The 17,622-nt window shown below is 51.2% G+C and overlaps 1 protein-coding gene across 1 annotated transcript in view; it reads left to right on the plus strand.

Moving 5' to 3' along the window:
- PLXND1 (plexin D1) overlaps positions 1-17,622 on the plus strand; it is a gene marked incomplete at its 5' end in the record, with an annotated part of 70,869 nt that overhangs the window by 43,200 nt on the left and 10,047 nt on the right. Inside the window, 11 exons of the mRNA XM_051788474.1 lie at positions 2,508-2,622; positions 3,658-3,765; positions 4,436-4,548; positions 5,745-5,852; positions 6,806-6,936; positions 7,306-7,504; positions 13,147-13,293; positions 14,027-14,183; positions 14,380-14,483; positions 15,475-15,538; positions 16,385-16,419. Coding sequence (XP_051644434.1) covers positions 2,508-2,622; positions 3,658-3,765; positions 4,436-4,548; positions 5,745-5,852; positions 6,806-6,936; positions 7,306-7,504; positions 13,147-13,293; positions 14,027-14,183; positions 14,380-14,483; positions 15,475-15,538; positions 16,385-16,419 — 1,281 coding nt within the window. The remainder of the gene's footprint in view (positions 1-2,507; positions 2,623-3,657; positions 3,766-4,435; positions 4,549-5,744; positions 5,853-6,805; positions 6,937-7,305; positions 7,505-13,146; positions 13,294-14,026; positions 14,184-14,379; positions 14,484-15,474; positions 15,539-16,384; positions 16,420-17,622) is intronic.

Genomic DNA, 17,622 nt, shown 5'->3' on the forward strand with positions numbered 1-17,622 from the left:
TGTGACAGTCTGACCCTCACCAAACTGGGTCCCTGCACGTGACCAGGAGTGTGAGAGGAGTACCAGGGCCAGACAGACTCATGTTGCTTCCAGGGGCTGCTGCTTTGTCACTGCAAAGACTTCGGTGTTCAGGGCTTTTGTTCCTCTTTGTGTCTGCAAAATTCACCATGCTTTGGTGCTGCCCTGTTTTCCAGAGGGCTTGACTGAAGTGCTGTGCTCGCCCTCAGTTTCCCTCATGCCATATGCAATCCATTGCCATCCAGGGATGTGACTATGGCTCTTTGTATCTGAGAGAAAATGCCTCCACCTCTGTGGTCTGAGACACTGCTGCCCCCTTCCTGTCCTTGTGTTGGCAGGGTTAGGGCTGTGGGATGGGTGGGAGCCCGTAGTGTGGGCAGGGAGGAAAAGGAAGGCTGAAGGGACTTGAGGAGCTGTAGACTTGAGCAGCCCAGAAGAAAAGCATGAGGATGAGCCACCAGTTTGCTGACAGGGTTGTCCAGTTTACTGGCAACAGTTTGAGGCATATGAAATTCTGTTGCAAACTGGAAATGTGGTAATGCAGAAGTAGCAAAATTTCCCAAGTAATTTTAATGGAAATTTTAAACAGGGTAATTTTTTTTTTTAAAGAACTGAGAAACAGGGAAATCCCTTTGGGGAAGAAAAGGGATTTATGAGTTTGCTAGTCTTGGTGTGACATAAATCATTCAGGACAGTGCCTTAGTGGGTCCCCAGGAAGCAGGAGAATGATACCCAGCCCTAAATATCACAAGACTGTTCAGAGTGCACCAGCAGTGAAAGTGCAGCTAAATAATCTGCTTGTATTCACACCTGTGCACCCTTGCTAAACCTTCAGACATGGTTCAGGCCATCCCTGCCATCTCTTCCATGGGTGACTGCTGCTTTATAACACACTCAATGGCTTTGGTGACACAGGGCAGGTGTGTGCAAGGGTCCCTGTCTGGGTCTTACCAAGAATTGAGTAGACCTGTCCAGATACACGAGCTTGTCAAGGCCTTCAGACCCATCTTTGTTCATGACCAAACTGTTTAAACACTGAATTAAAGAGCAGGCATGGGATTTCTCCTCTGAGAAATGCAGAACTTTGAGTTGATGGGGAAAAAGACTGAAACCATGTTGAGGAGCAGCCTTATTGCAGCATTTCAGAGGGAAGATGTGGAGATCCCTGGGCCGGGCAGGTGGCTGTGAGACTGCTGAGCAAACCTGCCCAGATGCTTGTGCAGTGCTGTGGCTCCTGTCCCTGTCCAGCACCGTGGTTCTCAGACAGTGTGCCGGGGTGGAGACCAAAGCTCTCTGTGTCCGGAGCCTTCTGCTGGCAGTAGCTGTGCCTGTGCCAGTGCTCCCAGAGCCAGGGCTGGATTTTCCAGAGGATGGAGCTGTGTGCGATGTGGTGTCTGGTGATGGAGGTGATGAGAAGGCCCCACTTTTGGCACGGCTTTGGCTCAGCAACTGAGAATTCCAGCTGCTGGAATTTCAGGTGGTACACCAAAGGTGCCCAGGGGGCACCTTTCCCAGAGGTTCTCTGTGACACAGATGTTATCATAAGATTATTCCAGCTCTTCCCTACCTTGTTTCAGGGTTTTTTTGTTCAAGTTTCTCTCACTTCTCATTCCTCAAGAGAAGTGAAACTCACATTTCCAGAAGTGAAAGCCTTGTGTGGTCATGAGTTTTCCTTATCAGATGATGCTGTGAAATCCTTTCATCCCAAGGACCCAAAGAACTGTTTGTAAATGGTGCCCAGTAACTCACCAGCCTGTGATGTGTGCTGGCCTCTTCCCTTCTGGAGATCAGGAGACCCAAAGACTGAGCTCAAGTGGTTTGTGCTTGGTGTCACAAGAAGTACAAGCTGGGAGCAGAGCCAGCACCTCCTGACACACTGTTCACTGTTTTGGCCACAAGATCATTACTCCTCTATGGTCTCATTATTATTTATTTTTATTCCCTTAGTTTATTTGTATTTCAAGGACTTGAAAATTTCTTAACCCTCCTTCTCCTGGGTGGCAGCAGTTCTGCTTTAAGAGGAGAAAGGCTAGTGCAGCTGGGATCCAAAGTCTGTTCAGAGCCATAATGGAAGTCGATGATTAATGGAAGTGGTTTTCTAGTAGAGCAGCACAGGCAGTCCTGTACAGTGCCATGGGCTCTCTAAGAAAGGGCTGTCTCATTCTGGGGTGGGTATGGTGAGGCTGTGTTGTTGACCTGCAGCTCTGCCGCTGAAGCCCCACAGTGGCCCTGGGATGGGCACTGCTGCAGCCTCAGCAGCCCCAGGAGTTCAGGAAGTGAATTGGGCTCCCTTGAACACACAGAGTACCCAGGTCTGGCAGTGAAAGGCACAGCCTGGCCCCTCGTGGAGCCCAGGGGGCTGCGCCAGTGTGGGCAGTGCGTCCTTGGGCGAAGGTCTGCTGAACCCTGCCTGTGTCCCTCCCTGCTCCCAACCCCTTGGCAATGTGCTGCTCAGCTCCTGCTTTTCCTCCCTCCTTCTCCCTTTCCAGATCCAAGTTGGAAAGTTCAACTACACAATTGCGATGCTGCACCTTGGGGGAGGAGAGACCGCAATCATTGTCTCCATCGTCATCTGCAGCATCCTGCTGGTCCTTTCTGTTGTAGGTAAGGGAAAGAATGATGCATTCCGAGGCTGTGCCGGGGTTTTTGTCATTGCGTGTGGAGTGGTGAAGGTGACTCCAAGTGCTGCAATTATGCAGTACCTGAAGTTGGTCTGGGTGCAGCAGGTAGCTGCTGTTTGTATGGCACGCAGCCAGTACCAGCACCAAGGCTCCACAGCTCCCTGCAGCACAGAACTTTTGCTGGCTGAATCTGCAGCTCAAGTCTGTTACTTGAGCCTGTGATATTTATAAACTTACCCTTTTCTCCAAAACCTTAGTAGCTACTATAATACAAAATAAAGAAGAATGTGAGAAACTGGTCTTGGGCTCCTACTGACTCACAGGGCTCACTCACAGGCATGACTGTCCCAGATCATCCCAGAGGTGCTCCTAGCCCGAGGTCCTGTCATCAGGAGCAGGCAGGTGCCTGGCAGAGTAGGAAGAGCAGAGCCTGCATTCTTAGCTGCAGGTGTGGAGAAGGCACACCAGTGTGCGACCCTGGGTGGAAACTGTGCAGCACACTTCTGTTCTTGGGCTGGGGTACCTGCTCATTGCTTGCCCAGCACAACCGTGCAGCAAGAAACGTACCAGTTCACAGCAAATGAGTGGTTTCTAATGGGGATTTAATTTATTTTTAATAAAGGCTGTAATGCACACTATTTATTAAATGCAGCACTCATCATTAGAAACATATTTCTGGAGGCATGGGAAGACTGTCGGACATGAACACTGTAATACAGGTGGTAAACATCCTGTATTCTGTATCCATTAATCAGCTGGAACACATTAGTATACAGTTAGCTGAATACAGACAACCCAGACCTAAATTGAAGATGACAGTTACAGCATGATCATTATATTCCAGCTGGTTTTACTTATTTACAGATAAATCGACAACTGCCTGAGTAGATACCAGACTGGTGGTAGGTGTGAAACCAACTTTGGGTTTAGCTTTCTGCACCGTGTCAGAGGGAACCTCTCTGATCCCAGCTGCAGCTACTCCTGAGTCCAAAAGGCTTGTTCCCTTTCTCTTTTCCAGCACTCTTTGTGTTCTGCACAAAGAGCCGCAGAGCTGAGCGCTACTGGCAGAAAACCCTGCTCCAGATGGAGGAGATGGAGTCGCAGATCCGGGAGGAAATCCGCAAAGGTAAGTCACCGTCTGGGCACCGAGGAGGACCCAGGGCTAGAAGGGGGATGCTGGGATAGCATTCACCTTCTGTGCTGTAGAAGTTTATAGGATTATTTACAGGAAAATTTCTGTCATTGTCTATGAGCTTCAACAGGGCTTGGGAATGAGGCTCAGTGGCTGGAAGTGTGGCTTTGCTGCTGTCCTGCTGCCTGCCTTGGGCAAGCCACTGATCTGCAGTGCAACCAGCTTCCCTGTCCTGGAGTTAATGGCCCCTAGCTGTGCCAGAGGTTTGCTTGAAGGCCATGCTAATCTTTAGTGTGGGTGCAACAGAAACTGCAGCACGCTCCTGCTAGAGCAATGAGAGAAGTGATCCAGGCGTCAGCACCTGCCGTCCCACAGTCTATGACCCCACTGCGTCGGCTGAGGTCCCATCCTGTGGGAACTGCCTGCCCAACCCCATGGTACTGGGCTCCTGGGGCAGGAATGTTCTGTCAGCGCTCGGGACAAGGTTTACAGTGCTGATGGTTAAACCCCAGTGGGAATCTGCTGCTCAGAGAAAACTCAGCTTCAGCCCCCACAAGGGAACAGCTCAAGGAGGCGGAGATGAGACGTGCTGTGTTTCTGGTGCCAGCCTGTCTTGCCTGGTGGAGGATTGGGCTCTCACCATCTGCGGGTCTCTTTGTGCAAGGTTTCGCGGAGCTGCAGACAGACATGACAGACCTGACCAAGGAGCTAAACCGCAGCCAAGGGATCCCCTTCCTGGAGTACAAGCACTTTGTCACCAGGACGTTCTTCCCCAAAGTAAGGAGACAGCGAGTGTCACGGGCACCTCATAGCACTGAGGTCCTTCCCAACCAGATCAGGGCTCTGCTGAAGGGCTTTTACAGTGTCACAAAATCATTCCACTGTTATATATTTACTTGTCGTGTATTTCAGCCTCAATTACCGTCAAAAGTGGAGCCACAGCTCCTGGGGCATCAAGTAAGGTCGGGGTTGCTTCCACATGACATAGCCTGGCGGTGGCAGTGTCCTGGGAGCCATTGGACACCCTCTTCTGGAAGAGCTCTCACATGAGCAGAGTTCTGGGGACTTCTCCTTCTCCCCAAGGGCTCCAGAGTCACCTCATTCCATTCAGTGGAGATTGAAGGGTGGCTGAAGGGTGAATCTGCCATTGACATTCAGGGAGAGGGGATTTCTATTCCAGGCAGGGAATTCCTGAGCATTCTCAGCAGCTCAGCTGGTCCTCAGGAGCTCTTTGGACATCTCTGTCTCTCCCTTTCCTCCCTCCCTGTCCAAGTTGGGTGCCTGGTGCTCCCAGTAAGATGTCCCTTGGGTACCCAGTCCCAGTCTGTCTGCCCAGAGTCCTTCTGCAGGGCGGCACCAGACACGCTGGTGCCGTCACTCCCATCAGTGGCTGCCCTGCCGCGTCGCTGCGTGCCCTTCCCCACAGCTGTATGTCACCCCTGAGGCAGTTGTGTGTCGGTGCTGAGGAGTGAGATGATGCTTTATGACTGCAGAGTGTTTCATTAGTAGCTATTACTCAGGTTTTTCAGTTATCCACTCTCCATGTCTCTGCACGCTAGAGGCTTTAAGATTCAGGCTGCTATATGAATGTTAGAGATTTAAACATTTTTCCCATCTGTTTCAAAAGTTACATATGTTAAGACACCCAGAACTCCTCTATTTTGATTTCGTCTTCTATAAAGCTTTCTCTTCTGGGAGTTTTCTAGCTGTCACATTAGTCTATTTGCAGTCTCCCTGCCCTAACAGCCTTGTGTCTGCGCAGATGTCTGCCTCTCCCCATCCTTGTGATGTTTGCTCATTCAAGAGGCTCTTGCAAAGTATTTTAAGGCTTCATAAACTATGCTAACCATCTTTGTGATGGGTGGTCTTAATCCCAATGACATGGCTCCCATCTTGTTCCCCTGAGGTGCACAGCACACAGGGAGTCCCCGGGCAGGTGCACTGCCCTCCCCTAACACTGTGCTTGGTTCCAGTGTTCCTCTCTCTACGAAGAGTGCTACGTCCTCCCATCCCAGCAGCTCAGCTCCCAGGTGGGCTCCCAGGTCCAGGAAACACATCCACTCCTGGTGGGGGAATGGAAGGTGAGTAACCCAGTAACAGAACAAACACTTTTGGGTGTTGCTAACCGTCAACACAGAGCAGCATTGGATCAGCTTTGGCTGATCGGAGAAGGCAGATCTATGGATCTGCTCTTGCATGAAGGAGCGTTGCCCTGGGATCCTTCCTGGCTCTGCTGAGGGCTCTTCTTCCTGAGATGTGTCATACTGTGTATCACTTCAGCCTCAGTCACAGTTCCTCATAAGTGAGATTCCTCCTTTTACCAAGCAGTGACTTGGTAAAAGCTGCTGTTGTCCCAGAGCTGGGTTTGAAGTGGACAGGGAGTAGGGATTGAAGAGTCAGAAAGTTGCTAAGGTTGGAAGGGAGATCTGCTTAAAGCATCCCCAACTAGATGAGTTTTCTGAGGGCCTCATCCAACTGTACCAAATATCCTCAAGGACAGAAATCCCACAGCCTCCTGGGGCCTTATTCCAGTGTATGACACCCTTAAAGGTGAAAACTGCCTTCCTTATATTTAGTCAATGTCCCATGCTCCATCTGGTATCCTTTGCCTGTCATCCTGGCACTGCTCTGTCCTCTCTGCCCTGCCACGGGGCAGCTGAGGCTGCAGTAAAATCTCCCATTAGAACTTCCAAAGGCCGACCAAACCCAGCCCTCGTCACCTCTCCTGTACACCCATTAATTCAACTGCACTTGCTCCATCTGTCTCATAGTGGGGAGCCTCAAACTGGCCACAGTGCTCCAGGTGTCCTGGTGAGCTCTGAACTGAGTGCAGGGGCCATTACCAGTGCCCTGCTGGCTCAGCTGCATGTCCCTTGCCAGGGAGACTGTTGGCTGTGTCAGGCAGAGGGAGGAAGGGCACTTCTTCTCAGTACCTCTGTGCTCAGTAGGGACATCCCTGCAGTCAAGGGGGATAAAAGCTGGAGGAAAACAACAAGCAGGGTTTTCTCACTCTGCTTTCTAAATTTTTTTTCAGATCCCTGAGAACTGCAGACCCAACATGGAAGAAGGAATCTCGCTGTTCTCCACCTTACTCAACAACAAGCACTTCCTCATCGTGTTTGTCCATGCTCTTGAGCAACAGAAGGACTTTGCTGTCAGAGATAGGTATGAGCTTCAAAACCAAAGACCTGGCAGCTGGAGGAGACTGATTTCTTCCTAACCTGTAGCAATCCAGCCGTTGTCAGGGGCCATGCATTTCAGTGGATGGTTGAGTTACACTTGCCTCCCACTTTTCTATTAGAAATGGATGGCCATAAACCCTAAAGAGCACTCACTCATTTGGCTTACCAGTAAGAGAGTGCAAGCTGACCCAAGGTCCTGCAGCACTGGAAGAGTGTTGAAACTTCTAACACCGCTGAGAAGGGTCATGGAAGTTGTCTGAGAGACTGCCTTTTTGAGCTAGGTTTTTTAGTGCCAGTTGGCAGTTCAGTCTTGTTGGACTGGGGCTTGAGTCCTATACGTTCTGTGTTTCAGGTGTAACCTGGCCTCCCTGCTTACAATTGCGCTGCATGGGAAACTGGAGTATTACACTAGCATCATGAAGGACCTCTTGGTAGATCTAATAGATGCTTCAGCTTCCAAAAACCCCAAGCTGATGCTGAGAAGGACGGAATCGGTGGTGGAGAAGATGCTCACCAACTGGATGTCTATCTGCATGTACAGCTATCTCAGAGTAAGAGTGCCAGTCACTGCTGCAGTGGGTGCTGGGTCAGCTCTGTGTGCAACAGTGATGAGGGATGTGGGGACAGCCAAGGACCTGGTACCTGCCAGCAGTGCCACTTGAACGGTCACTAACTGTTGTATTGAAAAGTTCAGGTGTGAAAAAGCAACCTGAAATTCAGTTGCTTCTCCCCTTCTGCCCAGGGCTTTGGTGAGCTCAGGCTTCATGGCAGGCCAGAGCACAGACCGATGTTTTCACTGTGCTTGAGAAGAGCCATAGGGGAGCTGAGAAATAACCAGAATGGCTGGAGGTTTGGGAAAGCACCTGGTTTCGTGACCAGCTGACACAGGCCAGCAGGGTCCATCGCTGGCGTGGAAGCCCCAGTAGTTGGGAGGGCCAGGAGTGTCAGGGCAGGAGCTGCTCCGTGTCAGTGCCCGTTGGTGTGTGGGGCCTCTCAGGCAGAGGCATCCTTGTGGTTCCACACAGATCCGAGCAAGAGAAGGTGGGATGTCTGTCCCAGAAGCCTGACTGTCTTCCTGACTGTGATAAAAAGGAAAATGTTTGGCATCTCAGAGCCATCAGCAGTCCATCTGCTCAGTGCTTTATCTCCAACATTTGCCAGTTCTGTTTGGAATTTCCCAGAAGAATTGAGCAATAACTTAATTGATTCCATGGCAGTTAATTGGAGGACACCCCATTATACCCACAGGGGAGAGCCTTGAAAAAGCCTTTGAAAAAAATCTCTTTTCCCAAAGTGTTTTCTACAGCCACAGAAGAAATTCTTTATTGTTCTCGTACATATCATGATGTCTTCTGATCCCAGCTGATGATCATTTTTTGTCCTAAAGCCTATGGTTTTGTAGTTCATAATCTTTCATTTTAGCTCACATAATTAGCCAGTCTAATGAAAGAAGAGTTACAGGAGTGGATGAGGATGGCTATGTCAATGTGGCACAGCTATCCAGCCTGTAAGAGCAGAAAAGAGGGAATTAGTGAAATTTTTTAATCTTCAGATTTTGTGCCTTTAGTAAACGATTGGAGAAAAAGAAGTGCTGATCTCTCCTTTTGGGGAGTGGAGACCACATGTGAGGCATCTGATCCAGCTCCAGCCTGTGCTAAAAATGGACATTGTGCAAGAAGGCTTTCTCAGGGAAGAAAAAAGAGGAAAGAAAGTGGAGCTTTATCACGTGGGCCCGAAGGCTTGGGCACGTTACACAGCTCATTAATGGTGAGGAGCTGCACGTGCAGCACGCTGCCCGTCCCTGGGGTGCTGGGTGGGAGCTGCCCATCCCCACATGGTCCAGGACCATGGGGTGGCCTGTGGCTGTCCCCAGGGCCGGGCAGTGCTGGTGGGAGCTGTGAGCTGGCTTCCCCCTGCTCATGGCCCCACCTGCCCCACAGAGGGAGGACGAGGATGGAGTCTGATGGGAGCAGGTCTGTGAGGTGACTGGGCCCTTTGCAGAGCTGTCAGGCCACTGGCTGAATGTGCATTTCCATCTGCCCGCAGCAAGTCCTCAGCATAGTCTAAAGCTGCATGGTGGGCTTGCAGTCCCCTCCACACCTCCCGTGCCCAGTGTGAAGCTATGGCAGTGCAGAGCATCACCACAGCTTATTTCCCATCTCTGAAAGCAAATGGTTTCCGAACAAGAGAATAATAAAGTTATTTCCAAGAGAATGATATCACACGTGCTCCACAGTGATCAGGGACCTGATCAGAGGAGATACCGAGCTGCTGCTGAAATACGGAGAGGGAAAAGAATTGGTCAGACAGGAATGACTGGAGAGGCCCCTGCACTGTCACAAGGTGACACAAGCCAAGCTGTACAAGGGGGCAGGGGCTCGATCTGGATCAGCAGAGCTGACACTTTCCCCCCCACATGAATGAGGACAGAGCCCCTGCAATGGGACAGACGGCACCTCCTTCCACATGGCTGGTGTCAGCTCGGGGCTGTGATTTAAATACTAGTGATAGCCAAGCACCTCCCATGTGCCTCCCGTTCCTCAGGATCAAACTCAGCTGCCTTCAGAGAGGCATTTCTTGGTTAAAAAGAAGGCTGCCCGCCTGCCTGTAGCACTGCTCTGTCAGACGTGTGACGATGGGTCTGGTTTTCATTCCTGAATTATCCCCATTAATCACAGTGTCTATTCGAAACAGCTGCTGCAAAAGTCCCTGCCGTCGTGCGGTGGAAAAATTCCAAGTGCTTGTATTTTCCCTTGTAAGTCAACGCTACATGCTTGAAACATTTGTTTCGCATTAATGCTCTGCCTAACAGCCCGTCCATTTGTGTTTCGGGGGAAAATGATTTGAAGGAGCTGTCTTCAGCTGGAAGGAGCTGCCAGCCACAGGCACTCATGGTCTGCCCATGTGGAGGGCACCTGAAGGCAGTGAAGTCACCACTGATGGGAGCTGGCTCGGTGCGTGAGGGAATGGGATGAGCCAGCAGGGGCTTTCTGTGAGGGACAGGGCTCAGAGGGAACTTGCAGCATTTGCACAATCAATGCAGAACTCTGTTTCTGCAGAACTGAGTGAGAATCGCAGATAAAATGGTCGGTGTTTTTATTTTGTGCTACAGTTTTGGTTAAAATAACTGAAAAAGAAAGCCTTTCCCATGAGATACCGTGGTATCTCACTGCTGTGCTTAGTTCCTAACAGGATCAGGGAACTGGGTGTTAAAGGAAAAGTAAGATCCTGGAATTCAGTTTTTACATCTGGGTCCAAGATTCCCCAAGTTTTGTGTGTGGGATGGAGCTGAGGTTTGGTTCTTCGCAGAGTGCAAAGTTATTTGTCCCAAAATTAACAGGCACTTGGGATAAGCAGCTGTTTTCTGTGCTTTTCCCACCCCAGCCTCACCAAAACATTTTGGAAATGGCTGTAGCGTGTTCCTGGGAGGACATATATAATGACTTGTCGGAGTTGTGTTAATAGGGCAGCAACATGTGAATCCAGTCTGTGCTCTAAACCTTTTTATTTTCCCAAGCATATAAAAATGAAGCCCTCCCACGCTCCTCGTGCGTGGAACAGTTCAAGTCCTGCCAGCCTGAACTGTGCTTTCCATTACTGCAGAGTTATTTCGGTGCCCTGGGTAGCTTTAAGAGCCCATAACAGTTCAGTCAAAAATGAAAATGAAGTCTCATTAAAATACATTCACAATAGGAGGAAAAAAGGCCCCAGACTGTGTTTTTTTAAGTATTTTTTTGTCCTGAATCAGCACTGATCTCTTCTGGTTAAACTTCCTTTCTCCCAACTAGCCAAATCCAAAGACAGTTTTGATTCCTTTCCAGATGAGTTTTCTGAACAATGCAGGAGGTTTCCAAGTTTGCCAATTTATCTCTAGTCCCTGCCTGCCAGCCCTTCTTTCCCTGCTTTGAAATTTGCTGTCTGATTAGCACTTTTGCAGATTTCCGTAACATCCCACAGTTCCTGAGCCTGAAAGCCAGAAAGCCAAACAGAAATAGCATCTCTCCAGCGGAGCGCTGTCACTGTGTCCCCTGTGGGGGACCTGGGGCTGATCCTGCCCGTGGGCACAGCAGCAGGTCTGTGATGACCCCCAATGCCTGCCGTGCCAGAGCACCCACCCTGCCACTGCCAGGGCAGCTTTACGTGTGCAGGACGGTGCTGCAGAGTCAGCCCCCACCCGTGCAGCCTGTGCTCGTCTCAAGCCATAAAGAGCTCCTGTATCAGTAGGACTCGCCCTTTTTTAATGGTTGTGGAGGCACTGTGGAGCTGCTGGCTGCCCCCCTCGGGTCTCCCTGAGGCCAGAGCTGCCCATGGCAGAGACAGGCAGGCTCCAGAGCCTGGCCCCGAGTTTGGCCTCGGGTTTGTCCCTGTTCACGTGCGGCACAAATGGAGTTCCTGTTGGTAGTACAGCCTGTTTTGGGGGCTGTTGACCCTGCGGGTCACCATATGGGGACAGTGGTACTGCAGCATGAGGAGGTCTCCGTGTCGGTGTTGTCCCCTTGCTTGTTCTTTTATGCTTCTGCCTTTCTCTCCAAAACAATCTCTCTGTGTCTTTTGACACGTTCTCTACTCTTTGCAATCTTCAGCTTCTCCACCTCCGTGACTCACCTTCCTCTATGCTCTGGGAGCCGTGCCTTCCTCCATTCCAGCACCTGCAGCCCTGCTGCTGAGCCCATTTTGTGCTGCCTGCTCAGAGGAGCATTGCAGGAATCATTAAACCCTTGCAGCAGACCTGGGGAGCTTTCCTGTGTTCCTGAAGTTTCCCTTGGAAAGGAAGTGACTGCCTGGCTGACACAAGACAGCGTATGCCCACCCCTGCATCACCATATCATCAACCGCGCCAAATGCAGCACATCCAAATTGACACTGAACTAATTGCTTTAGCAATTACAGGGCAATTAGAATAAAAGAATCACCAAGTTTTAATTAAGAAGCAGATTGAACAGGATTTAGCAGCTCCTAGCTGAGAAATATCAAAACCGTTGGGTATCTGTTGTCTTGAGCAGGCTCTCAGATGGCAGGGCTCCGTGTGCCGGGGGGGGATGCTCCCATTACATAAATGTGCAGAATTTGCACTTGCTTCATTGGAAGAAAATTGAACATGAACATTAGGGAGAATGGGATGTACTGCAGTACTGAAAAGTTCCTCAAAAAAATAGCTTATGTTTTCCTTGCACATCAGTGCATCAGGCAGAGGTGGATCGGAAATCTGGCATTAAGCTGTGTAGCTGAACCACATAACAAATAGGTGCTCCCTGTCATGTTTTTGGTTTTTGCTGCAGCAGTGACACAGTTCACCTCTCTCCCATGAGCTTAAGTTTGATGAATGTAAGGAGTTAAATGATGTGTTTACTTGCTGTCGCATGGGAACAGCTTGTTGACCCGGATCCTCTCTGTTTTGCTGTGATGAGGGCTCTGCTGTGGTATGAGAAGTATGAACACTGATTCCCAGAGCCACAGACCGAGGCCATGGGCTCACTCCTGTGGAGTTCAGTGGCAAAGCAGGCAGTGCAAAGAGGGGTTCATCTGACATATTTACGAGAAAGCCAGATGCTGCAGACCTGGAGTTTTGTGCATATCAGCCCCTCCTTGTCCTGCTGAGTCCAGCATGTTGTACAGTCTGCACCCTTGTCAGAGTTCAGGAAGCATCTCTGTAGCACAGTGTGTCAGATTCTCCATGAAGTTCACGTGTAATTTCACATGTAAATTAATGCACATTTGTATTTTGCCAAGCATGGTGTGTGCACATCCCCGCTCAGCACAGCCATGCATTTGCCTCTGCCTTCTGAGCAGCACCTGAGCTCTGCCCACCAAACAGCACAGGCTGGCCCAGCCCGTCAGTGACATTCCACAGCTCCAGTGCTTGCTGGAGAACTTGGATGGAGTATGTTGATGCTGACAATTACAGCATCCCCAAAAATGGCCTGCGGCTGTTGTCGGCTGTTTTGTCCTCTTCCCCATCTGCGTTGTCACGGTGCCGTAAGTCTGAAAACTTCTGAGCAGCCTCAGAGAAATGCTGGTGGGAGCTGGGGGTGATGGCACCCACTGGGCGTTCACAGCACCTGGGGTGGGCTGTTCCTGCTCCTCAGTATGCGGAGGCACTTTCAGTGTCCGTGCAGAGCCTGTCCCTGCCACGCCGCTGATGGAGACACCACCACTGCATCCTGTTTGCTGACCTGGTCTTTCCCTTCTCCAGGAGACAGTTGGAGAGCCCTTCTTCCTGCTGATCTGTGCCATCAAACAGCAGATTAACAAAGGTTCCATCGATGCCATTACGGGAAAAGCCAGGTACACCCTCAACGAGGAGTGGCTGCTGAGGGAGAACATTGAGGCAAAGCCAAGGGTGAGTACCCACGCACTGGAGCTGTACTCAGTATTTGGGTCTGCACAGCTTGTATGATGAGGAGGAACCTGGACAAAAAGAGGAGAGGGTTTCTGATAGCAAGAGTTGCTCTCATTGCCTGCAGCTTTTGGCTGCAACCGAGGTGGTAGCTGTGCCTCCCTGAGCTCTGAGCAGGCTTCTCTGGCAGCCTGCAGCCCCTCACAGCTGCCTGTCCCGCTGTTCAGTAGTTCTTGAGCTGGTTACTGGTGGTGCTGGCAGTTGGCTCCAGCAGCACAGTAGACCCATCCTGCTTAGAGGTCATTTCAGCAGTGGAGCTCGACCCATTGCGTCAGGCAGAGGCTGAGCAATGAGCCTTGGCAGCCACATTAGTCACCAGTTGAAGCCAAGCAGCTGAGGAGATGGCTGGTGATGGGGTTTGACCCTTCCTCCCGCCCTGCAGTGGTCTCTGCATCAGGGCCAGGCCCCATTAGCAAGACTGCATGAGGGGGGGCTGTGGTGTCGCTCCCTGTGTCCTCCTGGCTCCGTCAACAAATGGGGCCCTCAGCCCCCAGGGCTGTAAATCAGCGCCTCTCATGCTGTAAAGCCTCAATGGCCACATTAGTTCAGCCTGATTTCCATCAGCACGAGGCCCAGGGCACACCAGCCAGAGCTGTGTAGGCGCTGCAGCCTCCGAGCTTCCTTGGGAGCCAGCAGGACCCGGCAGGTCACCCCTAATAACAGCCTCTGCCTGCAGAACCTCAACGTCTCCTTCCAAGGCTGTGGGATGGACTCCCTGAGTGTCAGGGCCATGGACACGGACACACTCAGCCAAGTGAAGGAGAAGATTCTGGAGGCCTTCTGCAAGAACGTCCCCTACTCCCAGTGGCCAAGGGTGGAAGACGTTGACCTTGGTAAGGACCAGTCAGTCTGTGAAACCAGATGAAGCACCTGATGTTGCACAGCAGCTGTTGGTGCCTGTCAGAGCAGTGAGTGAAGCAGTGCTGACAGGGGGCAGACATCAGGGCAGCCTTTTGGTCCCTGGAGCCTCAGGCCCCCTGGCACCTGCCTCCTTTGGGCTGGGGTCTCACTTCTCCCCTCTCTGTTCAGAGTGGTTTGCCACCAGCACTGACAGCTACATCCTGCGGGACCTCGATGACACCTCGGTGGTGGAGGATGGCAGGAAGAAACTCAACACATTAGCACATTACAAGGTAAAGCTGCCGGTGCCGCAGGGGAGCTTCACCTCCTTGGAGCCTGCCTGGCCTCCGGGGAGAGCTGCAGTTCCCCTCCAAAAACAGGATCATCAGGAACAAGCAGGGAGGTTGCCATAGCTCCGTGAGAGCTTCCAGGGAATAGACATCTGCCCTGGCGAGCATCTCGTTAATATTGCAACACACAGAAACTAATTAAACACTCTTCATGCAAAACAAGTTATTACTGACAACAGAAAGAGGAGGGGAAAAACCTCCTATTCCCAAGGGCCACCAGCCTGGCTGATTAGTATCACTCTGCTCTTGATCTGCACTCCTGCTGAAATCACAGCTACGACTCAATGCCTGCCCTGAGAGCAGAGGCTGGGGATGCCATCCAGGAGCTGAGGCCAAAAATGCAGGGATATGTGGTGAATCAGATTGTTTCCTTGACCGTTTTTGTGCTAAAATTAAATGAAACCAGAAATATTTACATGATTTCCATACTCCCTGGTGTGCCTGGGAGCATAATGCTCACTGGTTTGTAGCTGTGCACAGAAAACAAAAGCGGAGCTGAGAGCTCGTTAATATGGTTATCGGGGTAACGCTGCCATGGTGCCCTGTGGCAGAGGGGATGCACCGGCCCCACACGTTCCTTCTGCCGTTTGGGGAAAGGCAAACCAGCACCTGCACAGCACAACCCTCCCTCCTCTTCAACTTACCTGGGGTTCTCATCCAAAAATGCATCTTGGAAACACGTATATGCCCAATTCCCATTGGGTTTGAGAACCTCGCTATCTTGTATTTGCATTGAAAATTCCTTTCCATGTAGGGCAGTGCCATCACTGCCAGTTCCCACTTGGGCTCAGGGGCAGGGCAGGGTGGGTGCAGGGGACGTTCGTGGCAGAACCGTGACTGAGCCAGCATCCCCCAGCTCCTGGGTTCTCCCCGGGGCTGCGGAGGCACCGTTAAGGCCCCCATCATCAATGCCTGCTCTTCCCTTCCTCCACAGATCCCTGAAGGGGCATCCCTGGCCATGAGCTTGTCAGACAAGAAGGACACCACACTGAGCAGAGGTAACTTTTCGCTTCTCTTCCCCTACTTCTGGTGACTGGGCAGGAACACTTGTATTGTCAGAGGTTGTCTCTGGCCAGGATGCTGGGAGGCACTGCCAGGCCCCATGCCTGGGCACTGGGATGCGGTGGCCCTACACATGTGCTATCCAGTCTCCTTCTGTTCCTGCTTACTGGGGTGCAGAGTGCTCTCCCAGCCTTCAAGGTGTTTGCACCTTCCATCTCACACTCTGACTGGGGGTTTGCATCCAGTCTGTGCTGACAGAGTGAGAAAAAGGAAGAATCTGAAACCACTTGGCTGGAAAAGCCCTCTCCCTCCCATTTACACATGTTCAGTCTCTTACCAGCACATTTCTAGGTTTCAGGCTGTGCAGAGTCAAAAAAAAACCAAGGGAGACAAAAATCCACATTGAACAAGGAATTTCAAACCCCATTTTCAGGCTGCCTGCGCAGAGCCCAGCAGTGGGAGTCCTTTTTCTGCCGGGGCGAGGAGCTGCTCAGGGCTGAGCTGCCCTGATGATGAGACTGGGAGACAGTCATGGGAGCACGGGGCATGGCAGGGCACAGCAGGGCACCACAGTGCAGGAGTGCTGCGTGCTCATCCTGCTCTTGGGTCCCTCTTAAAACACACCTTGGGAGACTGCAGGTCCCCCTTAAAGTACCTCCAAAGGTACTTGCCATGTGCCCCAGAATGCAATGAACAACCCAAAACCAAGGAGAAACACTGAGATCACTTGTGGTGAGAACACCAGCTCAGTCTTGGAGTTCAGATGCCTCTTGAGGGCACCAGGGGAGGTGGGTTTCTGTTTAGGTCCCTCGACTGAGCCCCTGTGTCTTTCTTCTTCACAGTGAAGGATTTGGACACAGAGAAGTACTTCCACTTGGTAAGTATCCTGTTCCTGGCTGCAGGGATGCTGTCTGTGTGTGGGGGCCTGGGCTGCCCTCCCCTCCTGCCCTCCAGGAACTGCTTCTGAAAAGCAGAGTTGTTGCTCCAGGACACCCGCTCTGCAGTGGCACTGGCACGTGGGGGGCTCTGCTCCCCCAGATCTGTCCTGTTGCCATGACAGCAAGGATGCTGACAGAGTGTGCAGCGATCCCTCCTCTCTCCTGCACTGGAGTCAGAGGGTCCTGTTTGTTCAGAGCATGTGTTGAAAGAGGAGAAACTCTCAGCCTTGCTGACATTAACTTAAATCATATCTGTGGGCTGGAGTGTCAGATATGATGAACAAGCTGGATCAAGGCTTGTTAGTTCTCCTCAGCAGGGCACAATGAGGTGCAGAAAGGTGATCTATAGACAAACTTTAGTACTGAGGGACACAGTAAAAAATTACCGGGATGGCAGAGAAATTGTTGTTCCTGACTGAGCTGTGGGCAGCCACGGAGAGCTCGGGAGCACGTCTGGAGCATGGCGTGGCACAGTGCTGCCAGCAGCATCCTGTGACACCTCAGTCAAGTCACCTGCCGGGAGCTCCTGGCACTCAGCCTGCTTCCCGGGCTGGGCACGTCCATGGTTCCTGCTGGTGCGCCGTTCTGGAAGCACAGAGTGCTAAACGCTGCTAAAAGCTGCTACAAGAAAAGGTGTTATGGACAACAACAATATTTTATAGCCTGGTTTTGGGATTTCTTTTCTCTGCTTGTGTTTCCATGCTGAAGTAGAAGCACATACACACACGCACACGTGCCGAGCAAGGAGGGAAAAGGGATGGGAAACCAACTGTTCACATGTGAAACAGTGCCAGGATGGACGTCAGTGGCTTGGTTTGTCATTATAGAGCAGTAATTCACTTACCTGACTAGTGGAATATTCATTTCTGTTTTGAAAAAGCCAATATTCCTACATATTGTGCTTTTTCAAAATCCTAGGAAAACTGGTTTCTGCAGACACCATGTGCATTGCTGCTGGGAGCCCAGGGTGCAGCCACATGGGGTTGGGAGAGCTCGGGGGGGGTGAGCAGGCCAGCATACAAAGGGAGATGGACGGGTTCATTTCCTTCGTCTAGCATGAGAGGCAATAAAGAGCACAGGAGAAACAAATGTCAGAAAAACTGAGTATTTTAAATCACTTTTTTAAAAGCCATATAAAGGTG

The sequence above is a fragment of the Manacus candei genome, unplaced genomic scaffold (assembly GCF_025592945.1).
Source record: "Manacus candei isolate 608988 ecotype Guabito, Panama unplaced genomic scaffold, ASM2559294v1 h1tg000025l, whole genome shotgun sequence".
Taxonomy (NCBI): domain Eukaryota; kingdom Metazoa; phylum Chordata; class Aves; order Passeriformes; family Pipridae; genus Manacus; species Manacus candei.